The 21,218-nt window shown below is 52.1% G+C and overlaps 1 protein-coding gene across 15 annotated transcripts in view; it reads left to right on the forward strand.

Annotated features, from left to right (window-relative positions):
- The window catches only part of LOC107157149 (myosin phosphatase Rho interacting protein), a 145,176-nt gene extending 124,683 nt beyond the window's left edge, over positions 1 to 20,493 (forward strand). For 7 of the 15 annotated variants that reach the window (XM_048795913.1, XM_048795921.1, XM_015503449.2 and 4 more), the window contains 8 exons: positions 3,319 to 3,466; positions 4,318 to 4,435; positions 5,498 to 5,657; positions 7,075 to 7,194; positions 8,110 to 8,196; positions 8,865 to 9,027; positions 10,615 to 10,700; positions 19,915 to 20,493. In XM_048795913.1, the coding sequence (XP_048651870.1) occupies positions 3,319 to 3,466; positions 4,318 to 4,435; positions 5,498 to 5,657; positions 7,075 to 7,194; positions 8,110 to 8,196; positions 8,865 to 9,027; positions 10,615 to 10,700; positions 19,915 to 20,073 (1,041 nt within the window). In that variant the 3' untranslated portion in view covers positions 20,074 to 20,493. Of the gene's footprint in view, positions 1 to 3,318; positions 3,467 to 4,317; positions 4,436 to 5,497; positions 5,658 to 7,074; positions 7,195 to 8,109; positions 8,197 to 8,864; positions 9,028 to 10,614; positions 10,701 to 11,209; positions 11,276 to 14,703; positions 15,469 to 17,586 lie in introns of those variants that run through there. The other 8 variants (XM_015503450.2, XM_048795969.1, XM_048795979.1 and 5 more) reach the window with 4 other exon arrangements.
- The last annotated feature ends 725 nt before the right edge of the window (positions 20,494 to 21,218 follow it).

A 21,218-nucleotide genomic window follows, 5' to 3' on the forward strand; every position in this document is an offset into this window, starting at 1 on the left:
CCTCACTGCAATATGCACATAGCTGCCTGGGCGTCATCCTAGAGGTTCTTGACATCCTTTAGACTCAACTTTGCCCCAGTAACTGTGCCCTCATTTCCCTCTTCCTCTGAAAGGTATGTATGACGCATGCCTCGGCCCTTCAGGCATAGCCAACACTGATCCCCCTGTCCTTTCACAGGCAGTTGCTCCTGCCAGCCAACAGCTACTTCTTGGCAGAACATGGTGACTGCTTCCCAGTACCTTACTCTAGTGCTGAAAGTGACAGAAAAGTGTTCTTATTCTTTGCCTCTGTGTGATGACCTAGCCCCTACCAAAGACAAGAAGGGGAGTCAGGAGCAAGCACTTCTCAGGGAGCCACGATGCTGCTCTCAGTCCAGGTTCCCTGCTCAGTCCAAGCCTTTAACCACCATCATGAACTGTGAGAACGTTTTAGTGGCCGTTTTCCCCAGTTGCATATGCAGTGACCCTCTGGTTACTTCACTGAGCGCAGCATCAGCTAGGTCTGGGTGTGCCTTTAAAAGTAAGTGGCACTGCCAGGCACGGTGGTACATGCCTATAATTCCAACTACTACTGGGAAGGCTGAGTCTGTAGGATTCTAAGTTCAAGGCCAGCCTGGGCTACTTAGCAAGACCCTATCTCAAAAAGAATTAGGGGTGTAGCTCAGCGGTAGAGCATATGCCTGGCATGTGCAGGACCCTGGTTCAATCTCTGAGACCACAAAACAAAAACTAAAAAGGAAAAGAAAGAGAAGAAAATGGCACAGACCTTGGTTTTGACCCCAGTTCACTTCTGGTGAGGGGTACTGGAGATCGAACTCAGGAGCACTCAACCACTGAGCCACATCCCCAGCCCCGTCCTGTGCCCAAGCGCTTCCAAGCCCACGTATGGTATTCTCCTTGACCCTTAGACACATGCAGAGTTTATAACCAGACAACCTCTTGAGTTACTTTATGCAGATTTCTCCCTGGATCTGACAGACTAGGGGTGCTGGCCCTAGGGTCAGTGTCCCTACCACCTGTACAACTGTGTATCATAGTCATTGAGAAATTGTTCTTGATCCCAGGGAAGACTGACTTAAAAATTAAAATTGTTTATAGATCTTCCCCCCTTCCCCCGCCCTTGACCCCCACACACACATTCAGGATTAAACCCAGGGCCCATGTATGCTAGGCAAGTGTTTACCACTGAACTACGTCCTCAGCCGTGGATTAATTCTTTTTTTTTTTTTAACATATGTGTTTAATAAAGAAGCAGCTGGGTCTTTAAAGATACCTCAGTATTTCTGTTAGAAATGTTTTGACCCTTAACTTCATATGTTCCAAAACACTCAAAATAAGCCATAAGAAAGTGACAGAATTTGCCTGGCATGTGCAGGACCCTGGGAGCAGGGAACCTGGACTGAGAGCACCATCGTGGCTCCCTGAGAAGGTGCTTGCTCCTGACTCCCCTTCTTGTCTTTGGTAGGAGCTAGGTCATCACACAGAGGCAAAGAATAAGAACAGTTTTCTGTCACTTACTGCAGGGTGAATATCCTCAGTCTGGAAATTTGAAGCTTTTTGAACACCAGCATGACTAGTAGAAAATGTCACACCTGACCTCATGTAATAGGTCACAGTCAAAACAGAAATACTCTAAAAATATTGTGCAAAATTACCTTTGGGCCCTGTGAAACTTAAGTGAATTTCATGTTTAGACTTGGGCCCCACCTCCAAGATATCTTATATATGCAAATATTCCAAAATCTAAAATAAAATCCAGAATTGGGAATGCTCTAGTCCAAGTGATAGAGATACTATACCTGAGAAGTTGTGACTAAACCAAGCACATGGCGCGGAGCCAGGAGCCTGACCCTGGGAGGCTCCCGTCAGACCAAGCTGGGCCCCAGGGTTTCCACAGCTGTCCTGTGGTGTTCAGGCACCAGGAGGAGAGGAGGCCCAGGAGACAGATGACTTCAGGGTTGAGCTGCTGGGGGAGGGGATGCCCCCTTAATGGAGAGCAGATCTGTGGCCGTGAAGTGCAGGCTCTGACCAGGAACTTAAAATCCTGAATGAGAAGGGCTCGCTGATTGGAGATCTTAGGGAAAGGTACTGAAGCATGATGGTTTGGCTCTTGATATCCTTTCTTGAATCCACAGGCAGAAAGAGTAGATACTGGATTAAAGCCTCAAGTGGGGAAGGCCTCCCCTCTTAGTTGTACTTGGAAAGCAGTGTGGCCACATTCCTCCAGCATTCAAAAGACAGCAGGGCTGGGCTGGGGCTCAGCGGTAGAGCACTTGCCTAGCATGGGTGAGGCACTGGGTTTGATCCTCAGCACCACATAAAGATAAAGGTATCATGTCTGTCTACAACAAAAAAATATATATATTTTTTTTAAAAATAGCAAAAGACCTGATCCCTGCCCTGAAGTGGATCTTGTAAGGAGTTTAGACACAACGTACACTTGCGTGCTCAAAGTAGCTGCACGCTGTAGCCACTCACAGTCGTGGGGCTCACGTGAGCACAGCTCTGATAGGTCAGGTATGGGCCTCCTCTGGCTGAGTGGGATAGTTTGGTCTCTTCCTGTGGCACACCCCTGTCCTGCCAGGTTATAATGAGGCTGTCCCTGTTACGTGTCTTGTTGAAGTTGAGAGCTCATATTTTCCTTCAAAAGAGAAAGACAAGAGGAAGGCACAGGCTAGCAGGAAGGGGATCCTGTAGTCCATTCTGACTCCTTCAGTGGACATCTGAGAAGTTAAACAACAGTTTGAGGTCACAATCTGGCTAGTGTCAGGGACAGCCCTCCCCCCAAGCTCCCAGAAATGGGCCCTGTGTACCACCAACCAGCAGGGAATAGAGCCCCCCCAAGCCAGGCTATGCCCCACCCCAAGATAGTCTCGGCTCCCTCAAGCTGTCACCTGCCTGTGAGAGCACGAAGTGTGTGCCTGTCACTCCACACCAGCTGCAGCCAGCAAGTGTGTTCCGACCTCCCTCCTGTCCGTTCTCCCTCACAGTGGTGTGCACAGGCCCCATTTAAACCCCCTTCACACCCTCCTCTCACCCAAAATACCAAAGTCCCACCAAGAAATGGGATTCAGAGCAGTTCCAGAAAATAGATGGCGAGTGTAGGCTGTAAACACCCTCAGCTGCCTGGTGGCCTGAGGAAGACCATGGAGATCCCCACACCACCCCAGGAGCCTGCCCCCCTCAGAGCCCCTTGGGATGTGCACTGGATGCGAGTTATCACTGGGCCTGGACAGGGCAGGGTTGCTGTCCATTTATCATACAGGACAATAGTGCAGGCAAATAGAGAAATCGATAAGCCCCTTTTGCATTCTGCAGGCCACATGTGAGCGGGGCTTTGCTGCAATGGAGGAAACACACCAGAAGAAGATTGAAGATCTGCAGAGGCAGCACCAGAGGGAGCTGGAGAAGCTGAGGGAAGAGAAAGACCGCCTCCTGGCTGAGGAGACGGCCGCCACCATCTCAGGTGGGGCTGGGGCACCAAGAGCAGCGTCTGACCCACCTCCTGGGCTGGGCCTGCAACTCAGTCACCACCACCCTTGCTGAGCATTCTGATGGGATTGAAGCTTTATTTTGAGAAGAGGTGTTCTTTATCTGAGGCAGGGGCTGGTTTGAGGAGTCCTTTGAGAGCCAGTGCTCCAGCACAGCTGGCTCCCCAGGGGAACTGGGCCTTCCTGTCTAGCCCCTGCCACAGATACCATCAGCATGAGGACCCTCTGGCCACATCAACCTAAACACCAGAGGGGAGAGATGTGCAGCTTCTCTCTGGCAACACCGTCACCACCCTGAGCAAGCCCATCCCGTCTGTGCGGTGTTGCCTTCCCTCCTCGTGATCAATAAGAATTTACCGTAACTCATCATGTAGTGGCAGGGAAGAAAGTTCTGGAAAAGCTGTGTGTTTTTATAAACTCGTACTCCAATTTAACATCGATGTTTAATCAGTTTGGTGTTGTGGTGTTGGCGGTCCTGGGAATTGAGCCCCCAGAGTGCACTACCACTGAACCATGTCCCCAGCCCTTTTTATTTTGAAACAGGGCCTTGCTAAATTGCTGAGGCTGGCCTTGAGTCTGGAAGCCTCCTGTCAGCCTCCGCATCCCCTGTGGCAGGAGTTGGCAGGGAGTTCCCCCTCAGAGAACTGCTGGTGGGAGGCAGCCTGTCGGAGCATGTGTTCCTGATGGATGCAGTGTCAGTGGTGTTCACATGTCACACTGTCCTGACCTACCGAGCCCCCGGGGAAGGAATGGTACAGTGGGGAGTGGCATTGCTGGATGTGCAGCCCCGGCCTCTTGGTGCTGAGGGCCATGTCCTCACCCACAGCCATTGAAGCCATGAAGAATGCCCACCGGGAGGAGATGGAACGCGAGCTAGAAAAGAGCCAGCGGTCTCAAATCAGCAGCATCAACTCGGACATCGAAGCCCTGAGGCGACAGTACCTGTGAGTCACCCAGCCCCAGGCAGGGCCCCTGGGGGAGGCCCACTGCCTTCCTGGGTCTCTGTGAGAGCTTGAGAGTTGGTCCTAGGAGAAGCCATGGTGTCAGGCACCCCAGACCACCTGCCTCTCCAGGGGTGGGGCACAGCCCACCTGAGGCTTCCTGTACTAAAACAAAAACTGATCACTAAAATCTGAAGAAAGAGGTGCAACTGATGAAGTCCTAAAACAGCTTGTCCAGACTGGTGTAGAGGCCGCCCACCCACAGTTTATTCTCCATCAATGGCTCCATCACCTCATAAGAAACGGGGAGCCTGGCTGATGCTTGGTGCCTGGTACTCCATGGCTGTACGTAGCTGAAGTCACCACAGTCTCTGTGGTCTCTTTGTGTGTGCTGATTCCCTTTCCATAAGTGGGGGATGGGGAGAAGACTCCAGAGCAGTCCCTGTTGATTTTTTCCCCCTCTGTAGAATTGACACAGCTGGGACCCTTGGGTTGGCCTTGGGGGTCTGTTTATTGCTTAGACTGTGCCAAGGTCTCCAGGACATGTCCAAGGCCAGGACCCTGCCTCAGGAACAGTCAGTGCAGCAGAGCCAAGGCCACAGCAGCTTAGGTGACATCCCATAGAGTAGCCATGCTCACCTGGCTGGGCTGAGCTAACAGGTGCCAAGGCCTGGGTGACCCCTCCTTGGTTCCACCAGTAGGAAGTTGGCCCTTGTGGATCCAGGTGACCGAGAACTACCAAAGGGCTGGCTCTCTGCATCTCGCACACCCACTGGGTCTTCCGGGAATGGCAGAAGTAGGCTCACTGAAAACAGCTCCTCATCAGGAGAGCTGCCCGCCCGAGTTCTCTTAGAAACCCGACATCCACGTTGCCGTTGGTGACTGAATTCTGTCCCTAGAAGTGTCATTTTGTAACTCCTGGGCTGTGGGGGAGGACCAGGAAGGACACGGAGTGGGTTATGCCTGCCCTTTGCCGTACTGCTGTGGTGTCTAGTTGACCCTTGGGTGTGGGAAGGGGCCTGGGTCCTGGATCAAGGGTGGAGTGCTGAGCGCCCCTCTCCCCAGGGAGGAGCTGCAGTCGGTGCAGCGGGAGCTAGAGGTCCTCTCAGAGCAGTACTCGCAGAAGTGCCTGGAGAATGCCCACCTGGCCCAGGCACTGGAGGCCGAGCGGCAGGCCCTGCGGCAGTGCCAGCGTGAGAACCAGGAGCTCAACGCCCACAACCAGGTGAGCCTGAAGTCAGGTGAGGCTGAGCTGGGACCAGAACTCACCCTGAAGGTGGTCCTGAGGGTCTCTGAGCCATGGTGTGGCCATCCACACCTGCAGGCCACCCAGTGACGGCCACTTGGTAGTTCTCATCATGTTGCCAGAAACTCACTGCATATGGCCAGAGCAAGCTTGTCTGCTCAGACCAGTTGTTGGAGTTCAGAATCTCTCTTCCTGAGACCAAAAGCCGAGTGGTTTCTCTGAACCTCTCGTTCATTGCCAGGCAGGGCCCAGGACTCATCCCTGAGAGTCAGATGCCCTGTTCCTTGGGGAGTAAAACTTAAATTACCAGGGTTAGGATTCTTGTGTTTATTTTTGTCAGAATATTCCCTTAAAATTTGCTGCTGCTTAGGAATTGGAGGTACATTTAAATCCTGGCTAGCCAAAGGGTACAAGTTAGTGACTTTGAGTCAGTGGAAGCTCCTCTGTGGCACATGTGACACTGCCCTCTGCCAGCCCGCCCTGCATGACCTCCCTGCCCGCATCACACAGCCTAATGCTCAGGCCACACAGGACTGGACATTTAGTTGCTCATCTAAACATGGCAGTGGCAGGGAGGCAGAAGAGCCACATCCTGCAGGAGCTCACGTGGGATAAACCACGAAACAAGCAGATATTTTATTAATAAAGAGAGGTGTTAAGGTTTATGGAATCCTCACACAACTCTACAGATACAAATAGCCCTCCGTATCTCAATTTGCATCCATGGATGCAACCAATATGGTGGGAAATATTTGGGTCAAGAGTTGGATCCACACTGAATGTGTACACATTTTTTTCCTTATCACATTTTTTTCCTTATCATTATCCCCTAAACAACACAGTACAGCTGTGTGCATTGCATTTACTTTGTATTGCGTATCATAAGTGATCTAGTTTGAAGTATATAGGAGGGACTGTGGCTGTGGCTCAGCAGTAAAATGCTCGCCTAGCATGAACAAGGCACTGGGTTTGACCCTCAGCACCGCATAAATGTAAAATAAAGATATTTTGTCTACCTAAAACTTAAGAATAAATATTTTTAAAAAATAAATAAAGTGTGCAGGAGAAGGTGCATAGGTCATATGCAAATGCTGCTACTTTGTGTAAAAGGCTTCAGCAGCCATGCACCTGGGTATCTGTGAGGGTCTTGGAACCAGTCCCCTACCAATACCAACATTCTACATTCAACCCCCACACACAGCTTTTAGAGGACTGAACATCACAGGTGTGGAGCCTCAGATGCTGAACCCCAGACACAATGATGCACATGCACATTACTCGTGACCCCGATACTTGGGTCTCTCATATTGTTGGTGAGAAATGACTTTTCCAGGTCATGATGTGCAATTTGGCCCCCAGGCAGCTCTGTGGAATGTGTTGTGTTGTTGTCCCCCAGGAACTGAATAACCGCCTGGCTGCAGAAATCACACGGTTACGGACACTACTGACCGGGGACGGTGGTGGAGAGGCCTCAGGGTCGCCCCTCACGCAGGGCAAGGATGCCTATGAGCTAGAGGTACTGTCAAGAACCAGGTCCTGCCCTGTTCAGCCTTGCTGCAGAGGAGCCCCAGAGGAAGCAAGGTGTGGCCCTTCGACGTTGGAGGGATAGACTTGGAAAGGGGGATGAAGATATGACTCAGTGGGAGAGCGCTTGTGTCAGGCTGTGGCTTCCATCCCCAGCCATGCCCCCAAGAGATTAAAAAAAAAAAAACTTAAAGGACATGGGAAGATCCAAAGTCACTGCAAGATGGCAAGGGAGCAGTTAGCTGCCAGGCAGCCTGGGGTTCACAGGCAGGAGCCAGGGCCACCTTGAGAGGCTGGGGGGATGTTCAACCCCACCTTCCCTCCACCTGCCTCCAGCCCCACCCTCTCTCTATCTCACCACAAACACTGGCCACATAAAGTGACCCATTTTATAGCTATATGAATGCTGGGGCCTGAGGTTCTGTTATACTCCACTTCTTAGGAGCCAGGAGTGCTTGTTAAATCACAGTAACTGATTCTGGTGTATTACGGTGTCCTCTTAGGAAGGTATATAGGTTTTTCTCTATTAGATGATAATTGCATCTTAAAAATGCTTCCCATAATGAGCACTGAATGAGTCTGGTAGAAATTTCTACAGGAATAGCATTTCCTAAGCCTGAGTGCTGGTCTCAGGAGATGAGTAAGTTGGCAGCAATAGTTCCTGGCCTTCCCAGGCTGAGCTGAGGTTCTTGGGACGTGGAAGGGAATGCAGTGGTTTTTTTTTTTTTTTTCCCTCTTCTGTTTCTTCATGTCATGTGGAAGTTTTGAGTAATAAATTCTCTGAGGTGGGCATGGTTGTCCTGCTCCCTGGTGTGTGGAGGGCTATCTTCTCACCTCTGTTTGTGTATGCGACACTCTGGAGGTTCCCTGGCTCCTGAATGCCAGTCCCTGATTTCTCTCATTGTAGGTCTTATTGCGGGTAAAGGAATCAGAAATACAGTACCTGAAACAGGAGATCAGCTCTCTCAAGGATGAGCTCCAGACAGCACTGCGGGTAAGAGCCACACTGGCGCTGGTGGGACTGGGGCAGGCTGCATCCCTGTGGCTCAGCACCAGCCACTCTAGGCTAGATTTCGCTTTTGTGAGGTCACAGTTTCTCAGTCAAGTTCTTTTAAAACATCAGCCTGCAAACAGGTGCTGGGGAAGTCAGCGGCCAGCCTGGCCCGGCCCTGGAGCTGTGGTCGCTTGTGTTTCCTTGTGGTTCATCAGAACGGTGACACCTAGGGGAATGTTCTTGGGGTGAGGCAAGGCCCCACCTGCCATTCATAGCTGGATCAGGCCCACCCATCCTTGGTGGCAGTTCCGTTCCCGTCACTTAGAAAATCCAAAGACGGGGGCTTTCCTCACTTAAGCCCCTGAGGTAAGATGCTGGGCAGTCAAGGCCACACTCTGCACTCACGGGACCTGGCGATTCTCACACATGTGCAGATGCAGAGTGCCAGACCTGGGTTCCCAGGCCCTGTTTCTTTCCTTTTGTGTTCAGTTCCTGCCTCTGGCAGACAGATCCACATGTTCTGTCCTATGGAGGAGCAAGGACCAGGCCTCAGGCCCACAGCCAGCTCTCCCACAGTGTTTCAGCCCTGATGGGGACAGACCAGGGTTCCACAGGAGCCTCCTCCCCCTGGTCGTAACTACCGTTAGCTTCGTCTGCTCTCTCCTTAGGACAAGAAGTATGCCAGTGACAAATACAAAGATATCTACACAGAGCTCAGCATCGCAAAGGCCAAGGCAGACTGCGACATCAGCAAGTTGAAAGAGCAGCTGAAAGCAGCTACAGAAGCCCTGGGAGAAAAGTCCCCTGAGAGCCCTGCTGTGGCAGGATACGGTGAGTCCTGTGGTGACTGATCATGGGGCTTTCCTGGACTTGGTGTAGACCTGCGTCTCCTTGGGACTGGAGCACAGGTGCAGGGGCTGCGCGTCCGCCCTCCTGCCCTGCCCTCCACACCGGCCACCCCTTGAGGAGCTGCTGCCCTGGCAGTGACAACTCCACAGTAATGAGGAGTCTGGTTTCTCCGTTTCCTGTAGAACTCGGCAGCTGGCTAGAAGCTCTTGCTAGATGCTTGGACTGAGGGTTATATCATAAAATCTGTAATGGCCCCAGGTGGGGCAGGAGAGGAAACCCCTTTTTGCTTCTTAGGTGAACAGCAGGACTGACTCCTTTCATTGTTGACTGAAGACATGCTGGTGGCTCTGTGAGGCAGATTACAGAGAGGCTGAAGAACTACATCTTGTCAAGCATGATCAGATAATCCATGACTTCACTTGACCTTCATGTTGACCTTTTAAAAACCTACAAAAAAAATAATAATAATTTCTTCTATCAGCCAGCCACAGAAAACTACAATGGCAGTATTGACATATACTTGGAAGAAATGTCGTGTGCGTTGCCAGTGAGGGGACAGATGGCCATTCTTTCTAGAAGGTCATCATGCAGTATATGGCAAAATCTAAAATCAAACCATAGACCAACTCTGGAGGGCCATGAAATGATAACAGTGATTGCTTCTGAGGAGGCAGCTAAGGTGTCCAGGGCACAGGGAGAGGGGAAGTCCTAGAATTAGGTGAATGCAGGCATACCTTTGACCTGTCAAGATAACTTTGAAAAAACAAGCAGGTTACTGGGCTGAAAATAGCAGTTGCTATAAGGCACAAATGGATGGCTGTTCATGCTAGACACAGCCACTTTGCAGGACTGGATTGAACCCAGTAGTTCAGAGCTGTTCTGCCTCTGAACTACATCCTCCAGGAGTTGATTTTGAGACAGTGTCTTGCTAAGTTGCTGGGGCTGGCCTGGAGCCTACCTCAGCCTCTCAAATAGCAGAGACTACAGGGATTACCACCACAACTGGCTAGACCTGCAGATCTTAAAAGAGGCCAGGTAGATATTTTTGTTATGACATTGAAAGAGTTATGACATAAATGTATTTAGTAAAAATTAAAAACCTCCATGTGCAGAAGGTGCGTAGGTATATGACCAGCGTGTCCATTTTGCATGTGTAGGAGTAGACTTTGTCTCAGTGGGGGCAGGTCATGAGAAAAACCTGACCTTACCTTGTTTTGTGATGGTCCTGTGTCATCAGGAGGAGGCTGAGAATGAACAAATCTTGGGGCCAGCTGATCTGCCAGGAGCCGGAGACCCAGTCTCCTGCTGAGAGTACACAGCCCTCAGCACTTGCGCAGCTAAAGCCCTTGCAGGCACCAGCTTACTCTTCCCATGTTCTCGTGCCTTATGGTATTCAAAAAAAGCCTACTGTGTGTTATGGTTGTGGACTTTATGTTCTTGCGGAGAGCTGTTCAAGGAAGTGTCAAGGTGTTCTCTGAGAGAGTGAACTTGGAAGCTTTTAAACATTCAGTCTGGTTCCAGAAGGTTCAGAAAACAAAAGGTAATGAATGGGTCTCTTTGTTTCTTCAGACATAATGAAATCTAAAAGCAACCCTGACTTCCTGAAGAAAGACAGATCCTGTGTCACCCGGCAGCTCAGAAGCATCAGGTCCAAGGTGAGTTGTGCCTAGCCCTCGTTGGGTGGGACTGAAGGGCGCTGGGGAGAGAAGCAAGGACCAAGGCCAAGCCTACCATGGTGCCAGCACAGAATCCCTAGGTCCTGCAGCCAGCCCACCTACACAGCCACCTGCTGGGCTGGTCAAGCTTCATGTCTCTTTCATGAACTACCATCAGGCAGCAACGCCAAGAGGCCAGGGCTGCAAGAAGCAGGGGGTAGAGCGTTTTAGTGTCTTAGCTCGAGGCTGGGCTTCACCCCAGCGCATCCTGTGTCAGTGCTGTCTGTGTTATTCCTTATATGTCCCCGTTGTAATACTGATGCCACCTGCCTTTGAGAGACAAAGCCACCCACCCTGCTTCAGCACAGCAGCCAGCCTTCAGTGTGCTCCCCAGAGTCTGGTGTTCGTCTGTCTCTGGGGAAAGGTGGGTGGAAGGGGTCTGGCCAGCATATTGCACTTAGGATTTATTGTGTGTGTGTGTGTCTCATTTTTGCTTTTTCCCCTGACAGTCCGTAATTGAGCAGGTCTCATGGGATAACTGACTCGCGCCCGCTTCCAGGTCCCCTGTCGTGTAGGTAAACCACCTCTCACCACTGCCCACCTGCCCATGCAGGGGTGGCTCTCTGCATGCACTGCTCACACCTCCATAGCACACGCCTGTGTCGTTGTTCCTTAATTTTAATTCATCCTGCTCCAGCAAGCACAAACAAAATCCACAGGAGGTTTCTGCACCCTGTTTGGGGGCGCTGACTCGCACTCTAACCCCTTCAGAGCTGACCCTGCCCGACGTGCCCCCGAGCCTGGCAGGCAGGTGTCAATGCATGCTGGACGGTTCGTGCACGGTGCTGAGCTCACACACCCCCACCCCACCCCAAACAAACCCTTCCTGCCCCCTGTCAAGAGAGAGAGCTGACAGATGCCCACTGCCCCTGGCAAGCAGTGTCTGCCCTCGCTGGAGACCTCACCTTCCTACTGAGAGCATGGCCCAACCTCCCTGTCATCCAGTGCCCCCTGCTGCCCCATTCTCACAGCCCTTCTCAGCCTCCCTGTCCTTTAGGCCTGTGGCAGCACCTGGGGAAGTGGTTCACAGGAACCTCACAGCTGCACGCAAGATACATGACTACTGCCAGCACTTTAAACCAAAGCCCCTCCCCGGCACCACACAGGGAAGTGCTGTCCCAACAGGAGGAGGCGGGGCGGCCCTGACAAGAAGTGCTGCCTGTTAGCATGAGCAGGGGACACAGTGGAGCGTGTGTGGTCACCAGCTCCTGCGGCATACAAGCCCGCCAACCTTCTGGAGCATTCTGGTGGCCAAAGGACATTAGCCTTGAAGCTTGAGTGAATTGTGTCTGCCTTAAGAAGAGTATTAAGAGACTCAAGGGTTTTTCCCTAGTTGGATTGATCATGTTTTTCTACCCAAATATGGTTTAGGCTTGATTGAAAATTTGGGGCTTTTCTCCTTAAACATGAAGTTTAGTTTAGTAAAAGGAAGCTTATTATTTTTTGGTTCATGATATTTGTGTTCCTCTCTGAGGCTGGACTCAAGCTGCCACTTGTCAGCTTTTCCTGAGTGAGCTTGGAGCTCCCTGATGGAGTTGGGCCTAGAAATGACATTTGGGGACATTTAGGGGCAGGGGAGTACAAGGAAACTGTGCTGCAGGGTGTCCCTGCACATGCATGACTCCCTGCAGGGACATTAAGACAGACAGGGCTATACAGAGTGGGTCTTTATAGTGCTGTGTGCTCAGTCAGGCCGAGCATTGGGAAGTCACTAAAGCAAAGGTGGAACATGAAGACCTTTATGGAAACCTGCGGAAGACTATCCGGGCCACCAGGGCCAGCTCAGACTCTGAGAGGGACTAGGAAAGGGTAGAGTAGACACAGAGTAAGTCTTACCAAGTGTTTTTTCAGTTCCTGTTTGGCATGGCCAGGTTCCAATGTAAGAGGCCCGTGGTGCACAGGGCAGTCCCGTGGGCCCCAGCAGAAAGACGGAGACTTGTAGACATCATTTGGGACACTGGGTGTTGCAGTAGGGCTGGCCTCTGAGGCACTTCGACCTTGCTTTCCCTGAGTGCATGTGGAGACTCCCTCCAAGCCCCCAAGAAAACAGGAGTGACGGGGGCCAGAGACAGGGCCTTGGTGCCCTCTGGTGCAGTCTTGGCACCTTCCATGCATGTTGTCTTTACTTCCTACTTCACTCAGAAAGATAGCGAGTCTCATGCCTGTGAATTAAAGCAAACCAACTCAACAGCGGCACCGTTCTTTCTCAGATCAAAGGGCAGAGAGAATTCTGTCCATGGTGTTCTCACGGGCGCCCACGTCTGTGGTAACCTCGGAGTGGATTGAAGAGACTAATCAGGAAGGGGGGGATGAGCCCCAAAGAGAGCTAGTGATCCCCTGAGACCTGACAGGCACTAGTTCACTTCGGGCGGAGCAGCACCTAGGAGAAGAATCCAGAAGCCTTGGAGGGAAGGCCATCTCCAGGTGTAAGGGGCAGTCCAGGACTTTGGCCTACTTTCTGCCTTAGAACTGTAGTGATCACAGCCTTCTCTGACCCCAAACTGCCCTGTCCCAAGTGTACAAGGGGAAACCTTGGGTACTGTGTAGAGCCTGCTACAACCAGCTGCGTCCCTTGAGAGCGTCCACCATGCACATAGGAGCAGTTCCAGAAGCCAAACACTCCTGTTCTTGTGAATCTCGGACTCGCAAGTTCATTTAAATCCTAAAGAAAGTTCTCAGCCAGAAAGGAGCAGGCCTGGCAATGCCACACGGCCCTCGAATCCTGCAGAGGTCTGCCTCAGGGGGCGTTCATGGCCACACCTCTGCCCAGCATCTCTAGGAGCCTGACTGTTACACACTCAAATGCCTAGAGTGTCTGGGGCTACTCTTGGGCTCAGAAGTGGCCCTAGACACTGTAGGCATGTGTGGGTGTTTATTCACTTATTCCATATACACAAGTCCCGAGTGTAGAACAGACGCACAGAGCTGTTCTGAGTGAAGCTGGGTTCCAGACCTCAGGAAATGTCAGGCTGTCCGATGATGAGTCTCCCTATTGCTGGAGCTGCCAGGGGCTAGGGTCCCGGAAGGCAGTGTCACACCGCCCAGCATTTGGACTAAAACTGGTATAATCATGTGGATGTGAGTCGAGGCCAAGCTCTTGGTTTCCCATTCCTGGTGGGATAGCCTGTGCCCCTCCAGCTCTGAGCCCTGCAGAATCAGGCAGCGCTGAGCCTGCCCCCGACACCAGAGGGGAGACGTAAAGGGGAGATGTGGCAAGTGCGGAGCCAAGGCCCAGCCATCCAACAGGACATCTTTGAGAAAAGTCTGAAGTGGGAAACAGCCTGTCCCCCAATTAGCCAAATATCCATACTCCAGACACACCAAGAACCCACGTGAACAAAGTATAGCTTCTGCATTCTCGAAACTCCCGGTGGTTATGTTGGCTTGTAATTAAACCCCACAACATCTGGTGATCCCCTCGGCCTTCTGCCTGGGGAATGCCCAGGATGCATCTGCAGCAGCAGGTGCCACAGGATGCCCCAGGAGAGCAGGGCCCACGTCCCAAGGTTACCTGGCTCATACGCATAGAGGAACCGACGTGCACAGGTGCACATGCAGGAAGGGCCACGGCTGGGCAGTCACCTGGCTCACAGCGCATTTCCCCTGGCTGGGTCAGTCTGGTTGCTCTTGTCTAAAGAGCCCTAAGCCCAGAATTAAGCTACTGAAACACGTGGCCTTGTTTCTCTTGTTTTGTTTTTTTTGTTTTGTTTTGTTGTGTTCCCCCTTTTTCAGTCGCGTAAATTTCTGCAGGGGAAAGCGTACCCCACCAGTAACACCCTCCCCAGGGGCCGTTTCTTGTCCTAGCATGCCCACTAATCTCAGGAGCCACCCCTCACCCTCTGCCTCCGCACCTGCACCCTCTGACCGAAGCCCACGCCTCAGTGTCCACCTGGTGCCCGCCACCCTCTAACACAGTGTCTCCCCCTCTCGCACCCCCACCCAGAGTCTGAAGGAAGGCCTGACAGTGCAGGAGCGGCTGAAGCTCTTTGAATCCAGGGACTTGAAGAAAGACTAGCTGCGTCCCTCGCAACTTGACACACCCTTCCCAGCTGGCGGCGGCACGACCCAAGCAGCTTCTTGTCCGTACTTTTGTTTGTTGTCATTGTCATCATTAACTGTGGGTATGGATGCGTGAGAGACTGGTGTCTGGGTTGTCTGCACACTCCCTGCCATGCTGACTCTGGCTTCTTGTCCCCGTCACAGCTTTTTTTCCATGGTATCTGAAATGAGTGAAGCTCGAGCAGTGGGGCGGGGAGGGCCGTCCCACAGCGTCGGAGCAGAACGCCCTCCACGGCCCCACCGCACTCACTGTCAGTATTAAGGCTCAGCGGCCTGTTGATAAGCTAGCCCTGTCTCAGAGTGCAGGATGGGGACCTGGCTGCTGTCCCAGCTCTGCTGCCCACTGGCCGGGCACCACCAGGCGGGCAGGTCCTGTTGGGCAGAGAGGAACCACCTGGATGGTCGGGTTTGGCCTGGACCGCAGCAGAGGTGCCTCCCCTGCCTGGTTGCTGGAGGAAGAGGCCCCGCGGGCTGTGCAGCCTGCATGCGCTGCCTTTTGGCCTGGGAGGAGGACAGCATTTGGTGTTTGTTCCACTAATGCAGCTTAGAACCACGCCCCAGATGACCCTGGCAAACCTTTCACAACCTGGAAAATGTTGGAAGCAACCATTCCTATTTTTGTTTGTTTTTTATTAAATCTTGCACAAAATCCCCGGCCCCTCTCATTCCTTCCTCCACCTGGTCCTTCCTTGCTCTGAGTCACCCTGATCTTTTCCTAACTGCTGGGATTGGTGGCCTCTTCCTGGGGCTTCAGTCTAAAGTGATGGATTCCCTCGGGGAGTCATCCAGAGGGAAGAAAGTGGCTCACTTTTCAGTTTCCTGAAAAGAAACCGTCCCGTAGCTTTTGCAGAGGCTGAGGAAGAGCCCCGCGTTAGTCAAGCCAGGGGTGTGGAGGATGTAGGAGGGTGCGGAGGATGTCAGAGTGATGAGAACAGCCCAGCAGGGCGTCTGAGGACTGTAGTGAACCTGAGCTCTGGGGGTCCCCTCGCCGTGCCGGCCTCTCAGAGGGCGTGCTTGCAGTGAACCTGGGGTAACAAGTCTGCTTTTCCGAGTCTGACGGGACCTTTTTAACTGTCCAAAACATTCTGCAGCACTTCGTGAAAGTCTTCTTACATTGGGGTTTCCATTCTGTTCCTGTGACGACCATTAATTCCATTAAGTCATAGCAGATAAGGAGCCCCCAGCACACACACGGGAGTGATGCAGGAGAATCGAGAGGACTTGTATCTGCAAGACCCCCACCATCTCCTCCCCTGCCATGCCCCTGTCCACTGGCCCCATTGCTGGAGCTTTCCGTTCATGCCAGTACTTGAGGTGGATGGATGGTGCCAGGTAGATGGAGGCTTTGGGAGCGAAGTGCAGACATCCCCTTGCTCAGTTAATGGACAAGCTTCTCCAGGCCTTCTGGCCCACCCTGGTGGGTGGCAGCAGGACGGAGGCCCAGGGTGGGGTGGTCTGCAACACACCCTGAGCCTCCCCTTCCGCAGCCTTAGTGAGTCCTCACCCACACCTGTAACGCCTTTGCTACTGATCCATGTTTTCAACAGCAAAAGCACTTTAGAACTGTTTAAAATCAACTTGTCAGAAATCCCCAGGTTGGCAGCACTTGAGAAATGGCCATGACCTGTCTGCATCCTGCTCAGACTGGGAATGTGCAGAGGGAACTCTACAGTGTCCAGTGGACCCCGAGGGGACATGCTGTGCCTGGTCTCTGGGCGCCATGATTTCACATCATTCTCTAAGGTCTGCTGCCCTTCTTCTGCTCCACTGTGGTTCCTCTGTGACCATCCCTGCAGCCCCTGGGTACCCGCTGACCCTGCCTGCAGGTAGTCTCCCCCAACCCCTGCGGTGCTGCGTAGAAATGGGCTCTGCCTGCCTTCAGACAGCACAGGGCTTTGTATAAAAGCAGGTTGGCCATGTTGTTTTTTAGACTTATTTATATCCCTTGAGGCTGGACCTCAGGAATCCTGGGACATGACCTTGAGTGTACACTGGGGGTCAGAGGTAAGGGCAGGAAGAGGCACCTGGCACCTCAGGAGTCCTGGGACATGACCTTGAGTGTACACTGGGGGTCAGAGGTGAGGGCAGGGAGAGGCAGCTGGCACCTGGACTCCCCGTGACCCCATGGCAAAGACCCACACTCACCCCAAGACAGCACTCCCCGCCCCGGGTCTGGTTTGGTACTTGGGTATCACCAAGAAACTGGGCCAGCAGAGAAGGGGGACACTGGCTCCTGTCTAACGCCTCTGATGGTGGCCCTGCACCTGACTGCTGCCCGGGTTGGTGAAGTCTTGAGTGTCCAGGAGTGGGCTGTCCTCCAGCTGAAGTGAACTGAAGGAGGAAGAGAATGAAGGCTCTTCCTGTGCCTCCCGTGTTCCAGGCTCAGATGCCCCCTGGGGCTCTGGGGCTGGCATTCGCCTGTGTCTGCCCTGGGAGCCCCTCTGCTGGTCTTTGCTCTGCCTGTGGGCATTGCATTCCGGAGGGGGGGGCAGGATGTGGAGATGGAGTGGGCGTGGGCGGTTTCTCAGGGCTGCAGCAGGTGGCGGAGGCTGTGTTGTGACTGGGGGTCCCAGTCCCCTCCCAGCACCAGGCAGCAACAGTAAGCTCTGCCCACTTCACTGTGAGGATTATTCTCCTATAAATATTCACTTGGGACCTGCTCACACCTGCGAGCAAGCCTCGTCATAGTCAGCGGGGAGGCCTCTGACCCCTGGACGACTTTCAGGAACACCTGCGTGAACTGCACCGTATGCGCCCGCCCACACAGGAGAGTCGTGTCCTGCTGGTCAGGTTGTCCGCTGTGGTGCCCGGCACCTGAGCAAGGGGACAGTGGTGCTGCAGCCTCCCTGGGGCAGGGATCCCTGCCAGGTGAGGCCACTGCTCAAGCCTCGGTTGCAGAGACTCTAGAGGGAGCCCGGGGTTGGATGGAATGGGAACATCCTGGGATGTGGGGAGGATGTTGGAACCGTGGGTTTCTTCAGCCAGAGCTGACATCAGAGTGGATCCTCCCCAGAGGCAGCGAGATAAAGGCAGAAGAGCTCAGAGCACAGGCCACAACCAGGCAGAGAGCCACAGGTGTGGCGAAAGTCTGCTCCCACGCTAGCCTCAGATCCAGCTGCGTGCTGACAGATGGCTCCTGTGGGCTAAACTCAGGAGAGGTGGTCACAGTTGGTAAAAGAATAAAATTGAGCCTGAGAACGTGCCTGGAAGGAATCCTGAGAGATTGGCCAAGAAGCAAAATCGATGGCTTAAAAGACATTTAGGTGGAAATGTGAGTAGGACCTGCTTCCCTACAGAGGCAGACAGGGTTAGGTGCCTGGCAGGTGCCTAGAATGAGCATGGCCCCGTTCATCCCAAATGCCTGGGCACGCACAGCTGGTAGCTAAGTAGCTCCTGACCTGCTGTGGCTGCAGGGTCCTGGGCCGGGGCCACCCAGCAGGTTAAGTGGGGTCCACGCAGGGGGGGGGCACACCCCCTACCAACAGAGTCGGTGTCCTCTGCTCCCACTGCCCCTCCTGGTTCCTGAAGACCAGGGAGCAGCCCTGGGCCCCGTGCAGCCCAATGTCCGGGACGGGCACAGAGAACACTCCGGGGTCCCTGTTGCTGTGTCTCCCCATGAGTATCCAGTGAGGGCCACATGCAGCAGGGGGCAACGTCCAGCGAGTTTTACTTTCTGCACACAGTTCAGCTGGAGGGGAACTTGGTAAAACTGGCGGGGCCAGGCTCGGCAGGAGGAGGACGTAAGCCAGCGTGGGGAGTGCAGCCCTGCACCCTTAGCTCCTGTGAGAACAGAAGTCTCAGGGGGTGCTTAAGTACAAGAGCGTGACGGGCAGTGGAGCTAGTGGACTGCCCAGAGACGGGACGAGCCCACCTGAGCACACGGAGGGGCACAGGCCTTAGGCACTGGAGGGGAGCAACGCACTGCTGTCTGGAGCTGCCCTCTGCCCAGGGTGGTCTGCTGGCAGCCTTTATTTTTTTTTTTCAGAATTTCCTGTATATTGTCCAGAGCAAGCAGTGTAAATATTACTGAGAAGTGACTGCAGGGACTTTTGCGACAAAGTTTGTTTGGCGTTTTAAAAATCTTATGTAGATATCCCTTTTCAAGATAGGGAGGAGGACAGCTTTGGCACAGCGATGAGCCCTATCCAGCCTCCTAAGAACAAGATTTAGTGGTTACCGTATCTTGTTAAAAGCCCAGGTCATTTAATAGAAGGTCTTAGCGAACATGGACAGCATCTTAAAGATAAACCACACCTTACCTGTGGCTGAAAGCATTCTGAACACCTGTTCTTGGCAGAACCATTCAGAGTCCTGAAGGACAAAGGAAAATGGTGGCCGTCTTGAGCAGTCTGTTTAGTAATCCCAGACCTGTCCTTGGTGGGAGGTGAGGCCGAGGGCTTGGGGGCTGTCGGGTCTCCATGCCTGGTTCTGACAGTGTCCAGGGCTGTGCACAGAGCAGCTGAGCCATCTGGATCCCCAGCCACCTGGTTATTGAACTCTGGAGGTCATGAAGCTTGGAATGCATCGCATCTTACCATATGTATTTCTGTGAAGTTGGCAAGAAAACGATCACAGGAGGGCTGAGATTGGACGGTTGGGAATCCGAGGCTGCTACGGGGTCGTGATTCACAGCGGGGAGCACAGGTGGCAGCTTCTGAGAGGGTGGGGCCTTCCCCAGTTTCAACTCACCATAAGGAGATGAAGTTACCCTAAACAGTTGTCATCAGATACATGCAGCCCCCTGCAGCTTGCTATGGTCAGCATGCTCTTGGCTCTTTTCCTCCTCAGAAGTTAGTTACATCACTTGTTTAGTTTTATTTCAGCTAGGACTAGACTGTAAAGATCATGAAATCCACTCTTGTGTTATGTTTCTATCACAAAACTTCAATTAAAATGGATTTTAAAGGGTTTGGTTGCCTTTACTATTAATGATTTATCTACTGATAATGTTAGGATTTGGAATCATTAATTCAGTATGATCATTAATTCGTGTGGTTTTCCTAAGGTGACTCTGTGAAACCCTGTAACATGTCCAGTTGGCTCCTCAGCAGCTAAGAGAGTTGATTAGCCATCTCACAAACGTCCCTTCTACCAGGGTGCACGTCTCAGGTCAGCCGTCAAAGACAAAATGTGTCCTGCCCAACTGCTGAGGAGCTGGGACACCAAACACGGGCAATTTCTGTCTGTGGGACAAGTCTGGAAAGAAGCCACCAAGCCACTTCTGCCACAGTTCATCACTGCAGCAATCACATGAAGGACGTTCACAGAACAGCCCTTTTACCTGCTGTTCAACTTCTCATACTAAACGATCCTGCTCACCAGACTACAAATATGTGCAGAAGAAAACCCAGGGCCTATGGGCCAGGTCCATCAGGGCCAGCTTGGCCTCCCGGGGCTGGGCACCCAGGTGGCTGCTCCCCACCAGAGCCCGGAGCTGAGTCTGCCTCTCTTCCCCACACGATTCAAGACCTGGTGGTTAGCATCAGACTTACTTTTCTTAACAAAGTTTGTGATCAAATGTTTAATTAATTGGAAGTGTTACTTTGTCAAAATATTTATTCCCTTATGTGACATGCTAGATTCCCATGGATGTAGCTGAGCATTTTTATTTTGTAAATACTACCTAACTTTACACAAACTATATCATAATAAACTATTTTTGCATCACCCTTTGCATGCTGTGTGATGCGGTGTTGATTCAGGCAAATGCAAATGCAAACCGTGTGTGTAGGCCTTGAGCCAAAACTCCATCATCAGCTTCCTGACCTCCTAAAGAGGGCTGGGTTTTTTGTTTGTTTTTGTTGTTGTTGTTTAATAAATACCGGCTTTTTAACATTTATTTTTTATGAGGTGCTAAGGATCGAACCCAGTGCCTCACATGTGGTAGGCAAGCTCTCTACCACTGAGTCACTACCCCAGCCCCGGTTTGAAGTTTTATGACCTGCTTTTTTAAAATACTTTTTTCCAAAAGTTTAGACTAGTTTTCAGCATTTTAAAATTAGGAGATTTCACATAAAAATCCATTTGACAAGTTCACACACAAGTCATAAGAAAAAATATTTGACATCTATAATCTAATTAAGGTACATTGCCTCACAGAAGCCTTCAGGGTGTAAAAAAAATAAGAAATGTTTATTATGACGCCTTTAGTAATCAAGGTCCCATAATTCCCCCATGCTGTACCATTTTTAAATTTTTATTTACCTACTTATTTGGTACTTGGGATTGAACTCAGCACATCTTACCACCAAGCTAAGCCCCAGCTTCTCCTCACTCTTCCAGGGGACCGTCTTGCTAAGTTGCTGAGGCAGGTCTGGAACTTGCAATCCTCTTGCCTTAGCCTCCGGAGTCACTGGGATCACCAGTGTGGGACCCAGCATGGGACCCTGCATCCTGCCC

Source organism: Marmota marmota, unplaced genomic scaffold (assembly GCF_001458135.2).
Source record: "Marmota marmota marmota unplaced genomic scaffold, marMar, whole genome shotgun sequence".
In the NCBI taxonomy this organism is placed as follows: domain Eukaryota; kingdom Metazoa; phylum Chordata; class Mammalia; order Rodentia; family Sciuridae; genus Marmota; species Marmota marmota.